The 15,222-nt window shown below is 38.7% G+C and overlaps 2 protein-coding genes across 4 annotated transcripts in view; both read right to left on the bottom strand.

Moving 5' to 3' along the window:
- Window positions 1-1,918: 1,918 nt before the first annotated feature.
- Window positions 1,919-15,222, bottom strand: part of LOC115225315 (zinc finger protein 271-like) — a 41,419-nt gene continuing 28,115 nt past the window's right edge. For all 3 annotated transcript variants that reach the window (XR_005004082.1, XR_005004080.1, XR_005004081.1), the window contains 3 exons: window positions 6,970-7,164; window positions 5,126-5,261; window positions 1,919-2,900 (listed from right to left, as the gene is read on the bottom strand). The gene's annotated coding sequence lies outside the window, so the exon portion shown is untranslated. The remainder of the gene's footprint in view (window positions 2,901-5,125; window positions 5,262-6,969; window positions 7,165-15,222) is intronic.
- LOC118768102 (uncharacterized methyltransferase YdaC-like) lies at window positions 2,464-7,038 on the bottom strand. The gene is made up of 3 exons (XM_036513914.1): window positions 6,970-7,038; window positions 5,126-5,261; window positions 2,464-2,900 (listed from the first exon to the last, which is right to left on the bottom strand). The coding sequence occupies exons 1-3, from the start codon at window positions 7,036-7,038 to the stop codon at window positions 2,464-2,466; spliced, it is 642 nt and encodes a 213-aa protein (XP_036369807.1).

Raw genomic sequence — 15,222 nt, 5'->3', positions numbered from 1 at the left:
CTGATGTTGAGAAAATTTCATCTAGCTTCTCTCTTCAGGCTCTCGCTTTCGGTTTTCTACAATCCTCCCCGTAGCCAAAATAGTACTGAATCTTATGATATCCCATTTGTCAAAAATCTGTAAATCGGTTTTGGAAATGTTTAAAATTTCAGCACGATCGGATGAACAATACTCGAGTTATAAGTACACAAACTTAAGTTTATTCATACAAGAGAGAAACCATATCATTGTGATATTTGTGCTAAATTACTTTCTTGAATAAGTATCTTTGACGACCATAAACATATTCATAATGGAGAAAAGCTGTATCACTTTGATATCTGTGAAAAATCATTCTCTCAAATAGCAGCCTCAGTATTCACAAACGTATTCATACAGGAGAGAAATCATATTATTGTGATATTTGTGCTAAATTACTTTCTTATATAAGTATCCTCAATGACCCTAAACATATTCATACTGGAGAAAAGCCGTATCACTGTGATATCTGTGGTAAATCATTCTCTGTAAATAGTACCTTAATCACTCACAAACGTATTTGTACAGGAGAAAAGCCATATCATCGTGATATTTGTGAAAAATCATTCTCTCAAATAGCAGCCTCAGTATTCACAAACGTATTCATACAGGAGAGAAGTCATATTATTGTGATATCTGTGACAGATCATTCCCTGTCAGTGGTACCTCAGTCGATCCCAAACATATTCACATAGCAGAAAAGCCATATTGCTGAGACATCTGTAATAAATCATTTTCTCAAAAATATCACTTAGCTATACACAAAAATCTCATACGAGAGAAAAGCCATAGCTCTTTTGTTATGTGGTAAATCTTTGTTATAATCAGTTAATTTTTCACAAACACATTCATACAGGAGAGAAACCACAACGCTGTCACATCTGTGGTACATTATTCCTGCAAAGTAAACACCTAACTATACACCAGCCATATTCATACTGCAGAGAGGCCATAGAGAACAGCAATAACATTGATGATGTCAAAAGACAGGTCATGGTAAATTGTATGCAGCAAATGTACAGCTAAATGTTTGTTGGTCAGATCAATGTTTCAGTGTTGTTTTAACCAGTAATTCTATGAGTAATGATACTTTCCTGTGTAGTCATCAAGAAATGTTATCAATGAGCAGCAAGCTTAAACCCTCACATGCAAAATAACTTATTCCAGATATGCATCAATGACTTGTAGGGACACTGTATTTCTTTATGCAATTACAAAGTATATTAAATGTCTATAAAGGATAATAAATTCAATTCTGTGTTATCAGTGCTATTAAATGTCTTGTTAAGCTTATCTCTATAGATTTTCTATAGATTAGGTATACCTGGGCTACAAAACTCCCTAACAAAATTAGTGCTGGCTGTAATTTCTACCGGAAATCTCAAGAGATGATCTAAACAGATACACAATGTCGTATTCAGGTGTGGTTTTTCTCAAAAGTCAGTTTTGTTCCTCTGTTGCTAGGCATTGCTAAATGTTTTCATGTTTGTGTATGTATCCATGTGTGTATACTTGTGTGTTTGTTGTGGTGAATGTTCACATATATGTGTGTGTGTGTGTGAGAGAGGCTATTTGTGTCATTGTGTTTGTGTGCAAGAATGCCAAACCATACTAACCAATGACTTCTCATTTCATTTATTTCTTTCAGTTTTACTAACAGATATTTAATTTTTTTATGCTAATTGCATGAAGTCCTGATGGAATATTTCCTTGTTTCAAAAGGTTTTGATTCTAGATATTTCTAATGTAGAAATATTTTAATCTCTGGAACCAAAACTGTTACAATCAGTTGCCAACCCCAGTTAACCCAGACATCAATAGTCTTCCCAGAAGTGAATTTCTGGCAATAATAGCAAGACAGAAGAGATTGTTCCTGTCATATGAAAGATGAACAAACTAGTTTGGGTTCTGAAAAATTTAATTATTTATTGCATCATAAAAGAAACATTTCAAAAACGATAAGCTTCAACATGTTTGTATAAAAAATAACACATGGTCTCTTCTGAAAATTCCTTGGCTTATATTTGTGTCAGCCATAAACATTTCACCAGTGGATAATAATATCCTGTCATTTGATTAATTTCTTGCTGCCTACTTGCCTGGACTTTTGACGAGGTAGTCTGCCTGATTTGCTACATAAACTCATCTGATTTGGCAGCATTTTAAGGCTTTACTGAACCACTGTAAGGACATTATATAATCATTCATTGCTCCAATAAGAAATGGCACCCACTCATTTTACCCACATTGTACCTTGAAGATCAACTCTGACACCGCATCAACACTTTTATCTTTCTCCAACTCAATCCGATCACGCCCATCCTCTCTTATAAATGTGAATAGCCATGCTGCCCCTCTGACAAGAAAGCTACTGTGTTCTGGCCACTTTTTTCATACTTAAGCCCCTCATCTTCAATTCATGCTTTACATCAATTAGATACTAAATTATTGTTCTTTTGATCCTGTGAAAGCTGAAATAACCTGATATTCTTTGCTTTCATTCTTGTGAGTCTTCATGTTTACAATTTCGAATTTATTCCTGCTAAGAACATTCACATAATGTTCCACATCAATATTGCCATATCTCAGTATACCAATTTTTTTTGAAGATTTTATCTTTTCATAATTAATTGTCGTTATCATTAATGAGTTTGGCTTTAAACAACGATACAGCTCTTGGACACATTTGTCAAAATCAGGCCAAAAATAAAAACAATTGCAGTGAAAGATCCGATCAAAGGAATTTGTTTCAAATGGCATTTCCATAACACTTCCAAGATGCAGTTCCACTTGTTTATTGCTGATGCCTTCACTCAGTCGTTTAGTTGCTATTTCCAGCATATAAGGCGATAAGTCGAGGCCAAGTAATTTCCCTTTGCCACCTAAATTGAAAGAAGAAAATATATGAGCACATACGTTATGGCTGATTGGTAAGAAGCTTGCTTCCGAACCATATGGTTCTGGGTTCAGTCTAGGAGAGCCTTGGGCTGACCAAAGATTTGTGCGTGGATTTGCTCGATGGAAACTGAAAGAAGCCTTCGTATATATCCATGTATATCTAAGTGTGCGTGTGTGTTTGTGTCTGTGTTAGTCCCCCACCACCACTTGACAACCGGTGCTGGTGTGTTTACATCCCTGTAACTTAGTGGTTTGCCAAAACAGTTTGATAGAATAAGTACAAAGCTTCAAAAAACAAAACCAAATAGTACTGGGGTTGATTTGTTCAAGTAAAACTATTCAAGACGGTGCTCCAGCATGGCCACAGACTAATGCCTGAGACTAGGAGTGGCTGTGTGGTAAGTAGCTTGCTTACCAGTCACATGGTTCCGGGTTCAGTCCCACTGCGTGGCATCTTGGGCAAGTGTCTTCTGCTATAGCCTCGGGCCGACCAATGCCTTGTGAGTGGATTTGGTAGACGGAAACTGAAAGAAGCTTGTCGTATATATGTATATATATATGTGTGTGTATGTATGTTTGCGTGTCTATGTTTGTCCCCCTAGCATTTCTTGACAACCGATGCTAGTGTGTTTACGTCCCCGTCACTTAGCGGTTCGGCAAAAGAGACCGATAGAATAAGTACTGGTCTTACAAAGAATAAGTCCCGGGGTCGATATGCTCGACTGAAGGCAGTGCTCCAGCATGGCCACAGTCAAATGACTGAAACAAGTAAAAGAGTAAAAGAGCAAAAGAGTATGTGCACACACACATAGACATACAACTACGTAATATAAATGTAGCGCAGATCTTATGTGAAGGCTCAGGGCTTAAGGGATTAGCGTATTTGGCTCACAGTCGTGAAGTTGTGACCTTCCTGCTGGTGCATTCTGTCCTTGTCTGGCCCAGTTAAGAGTACCCCTGATGTGTCGTGTGATATGATATGCTTGAGAAGACCTGTTGAGTCAAGTAAAACCAATATCATAGCTGTGGTCAGTGCTCCACTGACTGGCAGTTGTGCTGGTGGAATGTAAAAATGACCATCTGGGCGTGGTTGATGCTAGGTCCACCTGGCTGGCCCCTGTGCTAGTGGCACATAAAAGGCACTATCCAAACGTGATCGATGCTAGGTTCACCAGGCTGACTCCTGTGCTGGCAGCACGTAAAAGGCACTATCAAAACATGATCGATGCCAGGCCCACCTGGCTGGCTCCTGTGCAAGTGGCATGTAAAAAGCACCCACTATACCGTCGAAGTGGTTGGCATTTCTACATCCAGCTGTAGAAACATTGCCAGATCAGATTCGAGCCTGGTGCAGCCACTGGCTCTCCAGACCTCAGTCAAACCGTTCAACCCATGCCAGCTTGGAAAACAGACATTAAACAATGATAATGATGATGATGATGATGATATACAAACACAGGTAAGTAAATTAATGCAAAACAAGGTGGAAAAAAACAGTAATTGAACACTGGAGGCAGAGTAAAGTGCTTTTGGTGAAAGCAGCAAAAACATCACAAAACGGTTAGTCAGAGCTTCACGCTTCCGTTTGTCGGACACTTGTGATCTAATCTTAACCCAACTCTCTGAAGAATGGAAACGTGAAACTCTGAGTAACAGCTTTGTGAGGCTTTTGCAGCTTTAATAAAAATGTGTGTGTGTGTGTGTGTGTGTGTGTGTGTGTGTGTGTGTATGTGTACACATAAGTATTTACATATATATATAGTAGATGTCAAAACTGTGATGGTAGTGATAGTGGTGTATGATGATGGTGGACAAGCTTCTTCCAGTTTCCATCTACAAAATCCACTCTCAGGGTTATAGCAGAAGACACATGTATATAAGTGCCAAACACTGGGACTGAACCTGAAACCATGTGGTTGGGAAGCAAACTTTCCAACTATTCAACCATCAACACCTTAACCCTTTTATTACCGTATTTATTTTGAGATGCTTTGTGTTTCTTTCAATTATTTTAAATATAACGAAAAACTTAGTAAAATAACTTAGTTACCATTAAGCTAGTGTTAGGAACATAAATTGTGACTAAGGTTTGGTGGAAGATTTTAATTCAAAACTTAAGAAAACAAGGCATTTGTACTACAGAGCCAGAGACAGTTTTGGCTGGGTTGGTAACGAAAGGGTTAATACAACAGTTTTTGATCTGAATTACCTTTGATCTTCTGATAGGCTGCTTCTAGGCCCAAGCCAGGGCCAAAACCAACTTCAAGGACATTATAATCAGGTTTAATGTTACAATGTTCAACTGCAGCGATCTCTATTCCTCTACTCCTTTTTATGAGAAAATACTGAAAAATATTCAGAAATTAATAATGTCAGATTCTTACTTACTTGTACTTGCAAAGGTACTCACCTGGAGTTGGTTGAGCTCGCCCCAACCAATGAGGTCAACACAACACATCTCTCACCAATACTGACCACATCCAAGGAAATTTGACAAATGCCCCCACCGGGAGAGCAAGCATGTCAGATAACAAAGGCCTTGTAAACCATACTTGTCATTTGCAGTGGAAATACAAGTTCACATGTGGCCCCTTGGTTCCATGCATGCACACTTTGGGATAATGTGGTCCCTTGCAGATGATTCACTAGCCAAGTCACCGTCACTTATCAGAGCAGATGTCATCTGGGTTTGAAAGGAATTCTAGTGACATGCTTGAAAAAGGGTTAAACGGTCCCTCACTCCCTGTGGTCTTGCAGCATGTCGAACGAATACCCAGAATTTCTGAGGGCCCATGTTATTCCTACATAGTCGCTGAACCTACACTAGGTTCATTTGTCTTTTTGGCAGGTCCTGTTTTCAGTCCATCAGTCCATTAAACAGATAATTTTATAGACCCTAAAGAGATGAGAGGCAAACATTGAGTGAAATTTTGGAGAAGGGGTTTGTCAATTACAACAACCCCCAGTGCTCTACTGGTATTTCTTTTATAAACCCCAAATGGATGAAAAGCTTGGTTGACATTGGCAGAATTTGAACTCAGAATGTAAAGGGCCAGAAGAAATGCCACTAAGCAGTTTGTTCACTGTTGTAACAATCTGTCAACTCTCTGTCTTCAATAATAATAATAATAATAATAATAATAACAATAATAATAATAATAATAATAATAATGAAAATAATAATAATAATAATAATAAATGTAATAATATAAGTAATAATAATAATAATATAAATAATAATAATAATAATGAAAATAATAATAATAATAATAAATATAATATAAATAATAATAATGATAATGAAAATAATAATAATAATAATAATAAATATAATAATATAAATAATAATAATGATAATAACAATAACAACAATAATAATAATAATAATAATAAATATAATATTATAAATAATAATAATAATAAGTACAATAATATAAATAATAATAATAATAATAATAATGCTCTGATGCAGTACCAGGCAGTGGCTCTCATGGCTTCTGATCTTAACTGATTGCAAGTGTTATCATGTACATTGTTTTGTCTTGGTATAAAAGATGGGCTACAGCAAATATTCTGCTCAATACCACAGATTTGCTTGTCAGTTGTTTGACCATAACCAGTTGAGCATGTCCCTTAGTGGCTGACGATATGTGCATCTCTGATCACGAGCAGAAGTAGTGGGGGAGCATCATAGCCATGTGTTTAGAGGGATTCTTTGGGGTTTGAATAGTTCACCTCTGGAAACAAGGGTGGTTCTTTCAACATCCTTAAACAACCCTTATTCAGGGACCGTTTGAGCGGGATCGGCTACTCAACCTGAAGAAAATTCTAACTGGGCCCCACCTGCAAGGTCATGTGCTGTTTATCTTGATATGAGATCACCATGTCGCGCACATATGGTTGTGATGCATGTGCCTAGTGTACCCTTATCAGAAGGGTAGTCATGATGGGTATATTGGGCTTCATATATTTTACCCCAGTGTCACTTTGATGGCATGAACTGCTCTCTCACTCAATGATAATAACAATAATAATAATAATAATAATACAAACCTTAGCAAGTCTTCCAACAATGGTTTTTTGTGGTTGTCGCAAATTTTTGGCAAATGTGCGTATCAGCATTTTGAAGTTCTAGAATTGAAAGCTGTTGTGATTTCTTGTGTCAATAGTTTTCCAAGAGAAGCAAATGTTTCCAAGAAACGAAGGTTCCAAATTAAATGACAGTCTCTGGAATTGCTGGGTTACTTACTGTGGAAAAGAACAGAATTGCGTAGAACAGGGTAGAAAAGGTAAACACATAATGGCAATATAAACATTATAAGTTTTAACATCAGCATCATCATCATCATCATTATTTAACATTCGTTTTCTCATACTTTCATAGTTTGGGCTGGATTTATTGGGACAGATTTTCTATAACTGGATGCCCTTCCTGCCACTAACCCCTTCTCGAGACCAGACATGTTTTCATTGAAGATTGGAAAGAAAGGATGCTGCTTCTATAGTGATGATATTTGCTGACAACTATTATATCAAGACAAGGAGACAGTAACAAACACAAATATTCATGTATATATATATTTACTCATTTACTTGTTTCAGTCATTTGACTGTGGCCATGCTGGAGCACCGCCTTTAATCGAGCAACTTGACCTCGGGACTTATTCTTTTGTAAGCCCAGTACTTATTCTATCGGTCTCTTTTGCCGAACCGCTAAGTGACGGGGGCATAAACACACCAGCATCAGTTGTCAAGCAATGCTAGGGGGACAAACACACATATATATATATATATATACATATATACGACAGGCTTCTTTCAGTTTCCGTCTACCAAATCTACTCACAAGGCATTTGTCGGCCCGGGGCTATAGCAGAAGACACTTGCCCAAGATGCCACGCAGTGGGACTGAACCGGAACCATGTGGTTGGTTAGCAAGCTACTTACCACACAGCCACTCCTGTATATATACATATATAAAATTTAATAATGGGATAAAATCTTCATAAGAATTTATCAAGTAGTTAGCATGAAAAACCTCATAAGAGAAAAAATCCATCAATTTTTTCACTTAAGTATATTTATTTATATTATATAGAGGGCATTATTACACATAAATGCCACATGCTAGGAGGGACTCTAAAAGTCAAAACTACTAAAATAATTCTGTTTTTAAATGACTTGCTTCCAGGGTTCGTTTTGGTACGATATGTTTATTTATTTTAGTAGTTTTGACTTTAAAAGTTCCTCCTAGCATGTGGCATTTATGTATAATAATGCCCTCTATATAATATATATATATATATAAAATTAAATAATGGTAGAAATTGATATTAATCAATTAAAACCAGAGGCCTAGCATATTAAAAAAAACGAAGATTAAGATATTTTTTACAGGCGCAGGAGTCGCTGTGTGGTAAGTAGCTTGTTTACCAACCACATGGTTCCGGGTTCAGTCCCACTGCGTGGTATCTTGGGTAAGTGTCTTCTACTATAGCCTTGGGCCGACCAAAGCCTTGTGAGTGGATTTGGTAGACGGAAACTGAAAGAAGCCCGTCGTATATATATATATGTGTGTGTATGTTTGTGTGTCTGTGCTTGTCCCCCTAGCATTGCTTGACAACCGATGCTGGTGTGTTTGTGTCCCCGTTACTTAGCAGTTCGGCATAAGAGACCGATAGAATAAGTACTGGGCTTACAAAGAATAAGTCCCGGGGTTGATTTGCTCGACTAAAGGCGGTGCTCCAGCATGGCCGCAGTCAAATGACTGAAACAAGTAAAAGAGTATACAAAATTTAAAGGACTGACCACTAAAAGTGGACAGCCTATATGCTAGATATAGACGTCAAAATCGCTATTTTCCACGAAGAATGTGTCCTCAAATAAAAACTCAGCACAAACCAAGGTGTAAAAAATAAGCAAGACAAATGAAAATATACGAAATAATAACGATTACCTATGTACCGATCAGTTTCGATTGTTAATATCCAAGCATATGGATACATGGAAATCTGCAATCTCGTCAGCATAGTCTGTCGAAACTGATCGGTACATGGGTAATCATTTTTATTTCGTATATTTTCATTTGTCTTGCTTATTTTTTACACTTTGGTTTGTGCTGAGTTTTTATTTGAGAACATATTCTTCGTGGAAAATAGCGATTCTGACGTCTATATCTAGCATGTTGACCGTCCACTTTTAGTGGTCAGTCCTTTAAATTTTGCATGTAAAAATATTTTAAAATTCGATTTTTTTTAATATGCTAGGCCACAGGTTTTAATTGATTAATATCAATTTCTACCCTTATTAAATTTTATATATATATATATATATATATATATATGTATGTATGATCTTCAAACTTTGAGCCTCACAGGGGCAATGACTGGTAACTGTGACCTTTGGCGATATTCTGTGCTTGAGAAGACCCTTCAAGCCAAGTGAAACTGTTGTCGTGACTGATGCTGGTCTCCTGTAAGCGGGACCTGTGCTGGAGCCATGTAAAAAGCACCTTTTGAGTGCTGAGCCTCACAAAGGCAAAGTGGCTGAGTTCCTCTCAAGTGTTGGGCCTCACGGAGGCAATGACTGAGACCATTGGCATTATGTCATGCTTGAGAAGAAGATCCATCAAGCCGAGCAAAATCACACTCATGGCAAATACTGGTGTTATGCATAAAGAAAGGATCAGAGTATACAAAGGGGCCATGAGGAAATTTGAAACTATCATACGTAACGATAGGAATGGGATTTGCCCACTCTATAGGAGCAAGTCATGGGACATCATTGAAAGGACTAAGAAGAAAATAGGGAAGGCCAACTCTTGGTATGATAGCCACACATACCAGTGTGTCATTTTCTTCGACATAACCCCTGAAAATTTTAACACCGTGTAATATATAATAAGTTGTTCAATAAAGCCCGAAACATATGTACCACAAAATCCTTTGCGTCCTGTTTTTCATTTACTTCATTTGATACATATACTCTTTTACTCGTTTCAGTCATTTGACTGTGGCCATGCCGGAGCACCGCCTTTTTTTTTTAATCGAGCAACTCGACCCCGGGACTTATTCTTTTGTAAGCCCAGTACTTATTCTATCGGTCTCTTTTGCCGAACCGCTAAGTAATGGGGACAAACACAGACACACACACACACACATATATATGTATATATACACGACAGGCTTCTTTCAGTTTCCGTCTACCAAATCCACTCACAAGGCTTTGGTTGGCCCGAGCCTATAGTAGAAGACACTTGCTCAAGGTGCCACGCAGTGGGACTGAATCCGGAACCATGTGGTTGGTAAACAAGCTACTTACCACACTGCCACTCCTGCGCCTATATATATCATATATTATATATAGATTTTGGCTTTATATATAAAAATAATTTACCATTACACTAGAGGATTACTCAGTACTTTTTGGTATAGTATTTATTCATTTTTGCTAGGGAAAGTTTGACAGTGACTTTGAAGTTTCAGTTTGCTCATCTTCATCAGACAGTCTGAAAAAGGTAAGAAATCCAAATCTTCAAAGTCACTGTCAACCTTCCCTTTATAATAAACTAGCAGTATAGCCCAGCGTTGCTCAGGTTTATTTTTTTTTGACACTTTAGAATTGTAAAGTAAAAATGTTGCATTATGTAGCTTGTTATTCTCTTTAAGTGAACATTTTTCTGGTTGAAATACACCAAAAAATAGCAACACAGAAGTAAAAAAATCGTAAAATATAGGGATTTTCATAGAGAAAAAGCACCTTTTTGATGTAAATAATTTTTGGTGTTAACATGGTCCGATTTGAATTTCTTCTTCTACAGAAGGAAGAGCAAGCCTTCTTCTATCATACTCTCAATTTTGGTCAACTTGCACCCAGGGTCTTGGAGGAGATAGTGTTAGTTGAAGGCTGCCAAACCTGTTATACAGAGACAACTTCAGCTCTCTCTCTCTCTCTCTCTATATATATATATATATATATATATTATATATATATATACTAGCAGTGTCGCCTGGCATTGCTCGGATTTGTTTCGACCCTTCAAAATTGGAATTTTTGAAAAGTAAAGATTTTGTATTATGTAGCTTGTTATTCTCTTTAGGCGAACATTTTTCTGGTTGAAATACACCGAAAACTGGCGACACAGCAGTCAAAAAATCGTAAAATATAGGGATTTTCATAGAAAAAAAAAAGCACCTTTTTGATGTAAATAATTTTTGGTGTTAACATGGTCCGATTTGAATTTCTTCTTCTACAGAAGGAAGAGCAAGCCTTCTTCTATCATACTCTCAATTTTGGTCAACTTGCGCCCAGGGTCTTGGAGGAGATAGTGTTAGTTGATGGCTACCAAACCTGCTATACACAGACAACTTCATCTCTCTCTCTCTATCTATATATATATGTATATATATATATATATATATATATATATACTAGCAGTGTCGCCCGGCGTTGCTCGGGTTTGTTTCGACCCTTTAGAATTGGAATTTTTGAAAAGTAAAAATTTTGTATTATGTAGTTTGTTATTCTCTTTAAGGGAACATTTTTCTGGTTGAAATACACCGAAAAATGGTGACACAGCAGTAAAAAAATCGTAAAAAATAGGGATTTTCATAGAAAAAAAAAGCACCTTTTTGATGTAAATAATTTTTGGTGTTAACATGGTCTGATTTGAATTTTTTCTTCTACGGAAGGAAGAGCAAGCCTTCTTCTATCATACTCTCAATTTTGGTCAACTTGCGCTGCAGGGTCTCGGAGGAGATAGTGTTAGTTGAAGGCTACCAACCTGCTATACACAGACAACTTCATCTCTCTCTCTCTATCTATATATATATGTATATATATATATATATATATATATATATACTAGCAGTGTCGCCCGCGTTGCTCGGGTTTGTTTCGACCCTTTAGAATTGGAATTTTTGAAAAGTAAAAATTTTGTATTATGTAGTTTGTTATTCTCTTTAAGGGAACATTTTTCTGGTTGAAATACACCGAAAAATGGTGACACAGCAGTAAAAAAATCGTAAAAAATAGGGATTTTCATAGAAAAAAAAAGCACCTTTTTGATGTAAATAATTTTTGGTGTTAACATGGTCTGATTTGAATTTTTTCTTCTACGGAAGGAAGAGCAAGCCTTCTTCTATCATACTCTCAATTTTGGTCAACTTGCGCTGCAGGGTCTCGGAGGAGATAGTGTTAGTTGAAGGCTACCAAACCTGCTATACACAGACAACTTCAGCTCTCTCTCTCTATATATATATATATGTATATATATATATATACTAGCAGTGTCGCCCGGCGTTGCTCGGGTTTGTTTCGACCCTTTAGAATTGGAATTTTTGAAAAGTAAAAATTTTGTATTATGTAGTTTGTTATTCTCTTTAAGGGAACCATTTTCTGGTTGAAATACACCGAAAAATGGTGACACAGCAGTCAAAAGATCATAAAAAATAGGAATTTTCATAGAAAAAAAGCACCTTCTTGATGTAAATAATTTTTGGTGTTAACATGGTCCGATTTGAATTTTTTCTTCTACGGAAAAAAGAGCAAGCCTTCTTCTATCATATTCTCAATTTTGGTCAACTTGCGCTGCAGGGTCTCGGAGGAGAGTGTTAGTTGAAGGCTACCAAACCTGCCATACACAGACAACTTCAGCTTTATATAGAGAGAGATTTATTTACTAGCTGTATCGCCCGGCGTTGCTCGGGTTTGTTTCGACCCTTTAGAATTGGAATTTTTGAAAAGTAAAAATTTTGTATTATGTAGTTTGTTATTCTCTTTAAGTGAACATTTTTCTGGTTGAAATACACCGAAAAATGGCGACACAGCAGTAAAAAAATCGTAAAAAATAGGGATTTTCATAGAAAAAAAAGCACCTTTTTGATGTAAATAATTTTTGATATTAACATGGTCCGATTTGAATTTTTTCTTCTACAGAAGGAAGAGCAAGCCTTCTTCTATTAAACTCTCAATTTTGGTCAACTTGCGCCACAGGGTCTCTGAGAAGATAGTGTTAGTTGAAGGCTACCAAACCTGCCACACACAGACAACTTCAGCTTTATATAAAAAGATTTAATATATATAGGAACAGGCATGGTGGTGTGGTAAGAAGCTGGTAGATATGCAGGAGAAAGAACAAACAGAAAATAGATTTTCTCAAATATCAAGTAAGATCCCAAGTGGAAGTAGGTTCTGTTACTTAGGAGGATGTTCTGAAAGCAGAGTGGCTAGAATAAGAATAGGATAAAGGGAATCCAGAGAGCTTTCTCCTGTGTTGGCAACAAAAGGTCTCTCTCTCTGAGTGCAAAGCAAATTGTATGAGGCTTGTGCATGAATAGCAAAGGTATGCTGGGCCCTGAATGCAGAGGGCAAATGAAAATGAAAATGAAAATCGAAATCGATCAACATCAATGGAAATTGTAGCTGTCATACCAGTGCTGGTGGCATGTAAGAGAACCATCCGAACATAGCCGTTGCCAGCGCCACCCCGACTGGCCTCCAACCTGGTGGCATGTAAAAAACACCATCCGATTGTGGCCGTTGCCAGCCTCGCCTGGCCCCCGTGCCAGTGGCACATAAAAAGCACCATCCAATAGTGGTCGTTTGCCAGCCTCGACTGGCCTCCGTGCCGGTGGCACGTAAAGAGCACCATCCGATCATGGCCGTTTGCCAGCCTTGCCTGGCCTCCGTGCCGGTGGCATGTAAAAAACACCATCCGATCGTGGCCATTGCCAGCCTTGCCTGGCCTCCGTGCCGGTGGCATGTAAAAAAATCCATCCGATCGTGGCCGTTGCTAGCCTTGCCTGGCCTCCGTGCCGGTGGCATGTAAAAAACACCATCCGATCGTGGCCGTTGCCAGCCTTGCCTGGCCTCCGTGCCGGTGGCATGTAAAAAACACCATCCGATCGTGGCCGTTTGCCAGCCTTGGCTGGCCTCCGTGCCGGTGGCATGTAAAAAACACCATCCGATCGTGGCCGTTGCCAGCCTTGCCTGGCCTCCGTGCCGGTGGCATGTAAAAAACACCATCCGATCGTGGCCGTTGCCAGCCTTGCCTGGCCTCCGTGCCGGTGGCATGTAAAAAACACCATCCGATCGTGGCCGTTGCCAGCCTTGCCTGGCCTCCGTGCCGGTGGCATGTAAAAAACACCATCCGATCGTGGCGGTTTGCCAGCCTCGTCTGGCCTCTGTGCCGGTGGCACGTAAAAAGCACCATCCGATAGTGGCCGTTTGCCAGCCTCCCCTGGCACCTGTGCCGGTAGCACGTAAAAAGCACCCACTACATTCACGGAGTGGTTGGCGTTAGGAAGGGCATCTAGCTGTAGAAACACTGCCAGATCAAACTGGGCCTGGTGCAGCCTTCTGGCTTCCCGGACCCCAGTTGAACCATCCAACCCATGCTAGCATGGAAAGCGGATGCTAAACGATGATGATAATGTGAAGAGACTGAAGAAGAATGAAGCCAGTATGCTCTGTTGGATGTGCATGATGTGTTTTTGGTGGTGGAGAATGGATGCAGCCCTCAATATACATTAGTGAGTAATGATGTCTGAGTTAGCCCGAGGTGGAACCAGAGAAACAAAACTATCTGGGGAAAGAGGATTATTTTGAAACTGAAGGATTCCTCTACAAGAAATATGTTCCGAGGTGTCCTGGGGAGCATATATGTTGAGAAAGATGAGGTGGAGACCCGAAATATAAGAGAACTGGATCTCACCTGCTGTAAGCTACAAAACAATTTGATATTTTACTAGACTCTTCATCATCATCATCATTTAACCCCTTAGTGTTCAGATTATTCTATCAAACATAATGCCTATTGATTCCCATTGATTTGAATTAATCGTGCATTATCTCATATCTTCAAGATGTTGATGGTGTAATTACTTAATGTAGAAAAACATTGTAGGGTAGGTGTGAGGGCCTGGATCTGGTCAGTTTGAACATGAAGCAGATTAACTATTTTGGCAGGATATGGCCAGTTTAAATACTAAAGGGTTAACGTCTGTTTTCCATGCTAGCATGGGTTGGACAGTTCGAATGGGGTCTGGGAAGCCAGGAGGCTGCACCAGACTCTATCTTGATCTGGCAGAGTTTCTACAGCTGGATGCCCTTCCTAATGCCAACCACTCCGAGAGTGTAGTGGGTGCTTCTTACATGCCACCAGCACGGAGGCCAGACGAGGCTGGCAACGGCCACGATCAGTTGGTGCTTTTTGCGTGTCACCAGCATGGGAATCACAACTGCAATTTCCATCATCATCATCGTTTAACGTCTGTTTTCCATGCTAGCATGGGTTGGATGGTTCAA

This window comes from Octopus sinensis, linkage group LG27, assembly GCF_006345805.1.
Source record: "Octopus sinensis linkage group LG27, ASM634580v1, whole genome shotgun sequence".
NCBI lineage: Eukaryota > Metazoa > Mollusca > Cephalopoda > Octopoda > Octopodidae > Octopus > Octopus sinensis.
This window is presented reverse-complemented; position numbering and strand designations above follow the sequence as displayed.